Here is a 4,676-nt window from a genome sequence, read left to right on the forward strand (position 1 = left end):
TCGGAAAGGAAAAACAAATGTCGTCATGCGTCCAATCCTAAATTTTCCATGTGTTGTGGATCAGGAAAAGTTCAGTTACCTTTGTTAAAACCCGCTCCTAAAGTTCTACAACATCTGTTGTTTGACAACGAATCATGTGAATCAAAAAATTTCCAACAAATTCGAATGTACAACGTTATGTTTGCATTTACATCTCCCGGTGCGAAAGTGGACAATCGATTTAACAACGGTAGATGCCTTCCCAATTTTCGTATCCAAGGTCAATCATGTCACCGAATAGGAAGCATGTTACCGATGCCAGGTCAAAATCCACGATTTGCACAACTATATGTTTATGACACTGAGAATGAAATTGAAAACAGAATACATGGATTCAGGTTAGATATCTATTATTTTCCAAACTTTAAATTTATTTATTTAAGAAACTTGCAATAAACTGTTTCAACTCTTTTCATTATAGGTCAAAAAGTGGAGTTGATGTTAATATTGTGAGAAAACTATCTGAAATGTTATATGAACATAATGTTCATGCACAATCATTTCGCATGGCAAGGGACAGACTTTGTGAAGAAGGTGTTTCTGATTTAAAACTTCGTTTAATATCTGAACGAAGAAATGATGGAAGGATATATAATCAACCAACTGTATCCGAAGTAGCTGCTTTAATTGTTGGAGATGTCGACACTGCAGAAAAAAGAGACATTATAGTGCAAAAACAATGTGGCGAACTTCAAAGGATAGATGAGTATCATACCAGTTATTTAGGATATCAGTACCCATTATTATTTCCATATGGTGAGGATGGATATAGACCTAATGTGAGGCACCGTGATAAAGGGACAAATATTCGCCACTTCACAGACATAACACAGTCAGAACATAACAATAAAGATATTCCTTGGGAAGAAGCAACAAAGTGAAATCGACTTACAATAAGAGAGTGGTTGGCCTTTAGAATTCAATCAAGATCTAATGAAGCACAAACATTGTTGCGATCAAGGAGACTTTATCAACAATTTTTGGTAGATGGTTTTACAATGATGGAATCAGAAAGACTTAGGTGGCTTCGAAAGAATCAGTCAAAACTGAGGATTGGCAAGTATCACAATTTGAATGAATATAATTCAAATGGAGAAACGCACGGGTCAAACACAGGTAAGAGGGTTGTGCTACCTTCTTCATATGTTGGTAGTCGTAGATATATGGATCAACTATACTTTGACGGAATGGCAATATGCAGCTATGTCGGATTTCCAGATCTTTTCATTACATTCACATGTAACCCCAACTGGCCTGAAATTCAACGTTTGCTTGGTTTTGTTCATCTAAAAGCATCAGATCGTCCTGACATCATTTCAATAGTCTTTAAAATGAAATTTGATGAGCTTTTGTCTGGTCTCACAAAGAAAAGTCTATTGGGGAAAGTTCTTGCATGTGAGTAACTTATTCCATATTCAATTAATCGTATTGTTATTTTCAAATTTATCATTCGTGTGCTGACTATTGTATATATTTTATATATTTATTTTTATAGATATGTATACAATTGAGTTTCAAAAGAGAGGATTACCACATGCTCACATCTTAATTTTCCTCCATCCATCTAACAAATATCCAACTCCAAGTGATATTGATCGCATTATTTCAGCTGAAATACCTGACCAAGATACCAATGAAGAGTTGTATAATTTGGTTAAAACTCACATGATTCATGGCCCGTGTGGATTTGCAAATCGATCTTCACCGTGCATGAATGATGGAAAATGTTCTAAATATTTTCCAAAACAGTTTCAGCCCGAAACAATTGTTGATCAAGATGGGTTTCCGGTATATAGAAGAAGGGACAATGGACATACAGTTCTTAAGAATGGAATTCAAGTCGATAACCGGAATGTTGTTCCATACAATGCAAAGTTGTTGATAAAGTACCAAGCTCACATAAACATGGAATGGTGCAATCAAAGTACATCGATTAAGTACTTATTCAAGTACATCAACAAAGGTTACGACATAATCACCGCTGCCATTGCACCGAATGATGATGGAAATTTCAACCAGCCGTAGAATATTGATGAGATCAAACAGTATATTGATTGTAGGTACGTTTCTAATATATCACTTGAAATATGATGTCATGCAATTTTTCTTGACCACCGGGATGCCTGTTTTGCTATGGGTTTTATCGGCGATGATAGAGAATTCATTGCAGCTATTAAAGAGGCAAATCATTGGGGTTCAGGTCAATATTTGAGATTACTATTTGTTCACATGTTATTATCAGGCAGCATTAACAGGCCAAGACATGTATGGAGTAAAACATGTCATCTCTTAGCTGATGGAATATTATATGCTCAACAGCGAATTGCAAACAATAGAGGTATTATTTTTCCTATATTGTGAATTTTTATTATATTTATTTGTTTGATTCTTAAAAGTAAATTTGTTTTATAGTTTACACTTATAATTACTATTGTATAAAGGTTTGAGGTTGTCGGATGAAGAGATAATGAATTTAACATTAATTGAGATTGAACGAAATCTTCAAAGGAAGAGCCGAAGTCTAAAGGAATTTGCTGGAATGCCTTATCCAAGTGGATATGTGGTTGAGCAGTTGGAAAATAAGCTCATATACGAAGAGCGGAGTTACAATCCAGCCGAACAATTGCAAGAATACAACAATTTGTTCTTAAATCTTACAGGTAAATATGTTAAATGTTTGTAAGTTTTGTCATAATTTTATAAAGTTAACTTTTAAAGTATGATTTTATCTTACAATTTTTTTTAATGTATAATTAATTTATTCACTGCATGTTTGCTATGTATTTTTTTAAAATTAGATGAGCAAAGAGGTGTATTCAAGCGAATAATGGAAGCAGTAAACAATCAACAAGGAGGCGTATTTTTTTTGTATGGATACAGTGGCACAGGGAAAACCTACATGTGGAGAACTCTAGCTTCCTACATAAGATCAAACAAACAAATTTGTTTAATTGTTGCTTCATCGGGCATAGCTTCACTACTACTTCCAGGAGGTCGAACGGCTCATTCAATGTTCAAGATTCCAATACCTACCATGGATTCTTCTACATGTAATATCGACAAAGGTAGTGATCGTGCAGAGCTACTAAAAATGGCAAAGTTGATAATTTGGGATGAAGCTCCAATGACACACAGATTTTGTTTTGAAGTGTTTGATAAAACCCTTAAAGACATAATGGGGCGTTCCAATTGTTCTGACAAATTATTCGGAGGGAAAGTAATTGTATTTGGTGGAGATTTTCGGCAAATATTACCAGTTGTACCAAGGGGCAGCCGTTCAGATATAATACATTCTACAGTAAATTCATCATACATTTGGGATCATTGTGTTGTGCTGAAGCTTACAAAGAACATGCGACTCCAACAAGCCGGCAATACTTCAAGTACATCTGAATTAGAATTGTTTTCTAATTGGATATCAAGAGTTGGCGATGGGAAATTGGAAGAACCTAACGATGGTTACACGGATATTCCTATTCCAAATGATTTCTTAATTTCTAACTATGATGATCCACTAGAAGCCATTGTTAGTGAAACATATCCGAATTTTCTTAACAATTACAAGAATCCAGAATTTTTGCAATCAAGAGCTATATTGGCAGGAACAATTGAAACGGTTGACATCATAAATCAATACGTTTTGGGATTCATACCAGGTATGCGTTATCCATTGTAAACATATTTATAGATACATTCATATATTTATATGTACTAACATAGATTTATAATAATAAATTAATAATGTTTTACTTTATTATGTCCCAAACTGGAAAAAGTTATTTGTGGAAATTTTTTGAACCCATTTATTGATCATTTAACATCCATTACATTAAAAAAAAACTCTTATGCAATAAACTTGTGTACGTTGATCCAACCATATATATATATATATATATATATATATATATATATATATATATATATATATATATATATATATATATATATATATATATAAACAAAAAAATATATTATATTTTAATTTTTTTAAAATAAATTATTGCACTTGCGCGACCCGTGCGAACGCACGGGTCCTTTACTAGTTTTTAATAAAAAGAGTTTAATCATTGATGGTAATTTTATAAAAATAAGACTGTTTCTAAGAATATTGTTTTAAACAATTTTTAGAAATAAAAAAACTTCTAATATAAAAAAATTATAATAATTTATCATTGAGATTATATTTTTTTTGAAGATTTAATATAAAAATAAGAAAGAACAACTTCAAACAAATGGATTAAGAAACAAACAAATTAAAAAAAATATATAAATTAAATTTAAAAACAAATATATTTAAATTTTTCATCCATCGAATTTTTAGAGGTCCACTGTTATGTTCTCAAATCAAAATTTACATATCATTCTCTAAAAAAAAGTACTTTCCTTCACTTTAAAAACACATACCAGAGTTTTCAATATAGAACCATCCATATCATGTAAAATGGAATATGAAACAAACAAATTTAAAACAATTCATCAATCGAACTCCCGGAGATCCATCATAATATTCCAAGATCACAATTCGCATGTCATCCTTTAAAATGGTCCTTCTAAATTGACGATTTCCTTCACCGGAAAAACACAAACTAGAATTTTAAATATAGAAATGTCCACATCGTGTTAAATGAAATAAGAAA

The 4,676-nt window shown here is 32.0% G+C and overlaps 1 protein-coding gene across 1 annotated transcript; it reads left to right on the forward strand.

Moving 5' to 3' along the window:
- Positions 1–2,172: 2,172 nt before the first annotated feature.
- Positions 2,173–3,715, forward strand: LOC127136090 (uncharacterized). The gene is made up of 4 exons (XM_051062689.1): positions 2,173–2,239; positions 2,282–2,377; positions 2,481–2,699; positions 2,838–3,715. The coding sequence occupies exons 1-4, from the start codon at positions 2,173–2,175 to the stop codon at positions 3,713–3,715; spliced, it is 1,260 nt and encodes a 419-aa protein (XP_050918646.1).
- The last annotated feature ends 961 nt before the right edge of the window (positions 3,716–4,676 follow it).

The sequence above is a fragment of the Lathyrus oleraceus genome, chromosome 4 (assembly GCF_024323335.1).
Source record: "Lathyrus oleraceus cultivar Zhongwan6 chromosome 4, CAAS_Psat_ZW6_1.0, whole genome shotgun sequence".
Lineage (NCBI taxonomy): Eukaryota > Viridiplantae > Streptophyta > Magnoliopsida > Fabales > Fabaceae > Lathyrus > Lathyrus oleraceus.

What these genes read in the sequence shown, in the direction of transcription:
- LOC127136090 (XM_051062689.1), top strand. Translation starts at nt 2,173, where the DNA reads ATGGGTTTTATCGGCGATGATAGAGAATTCATTGCAGCTATTAAAGAG. An exon ending in GGCAAATCATTGGGGTTCAG is followed by an intron (nt 2,240 to 2,281) that starts GTCAATATTTGA and finishes TGTTATTATCAG; the next exon opens with GCAGCATTAACAGGCCAAGA. An exon ending in TTTGTTCTTAAATCTTACAG is followed by an intron (nt 2,700 to 2,837) that starts GTAAATATGTTA and finishes TTTTAAAATTAG; the next exon opens with ATGAGCAAAGAGGTGTATTC.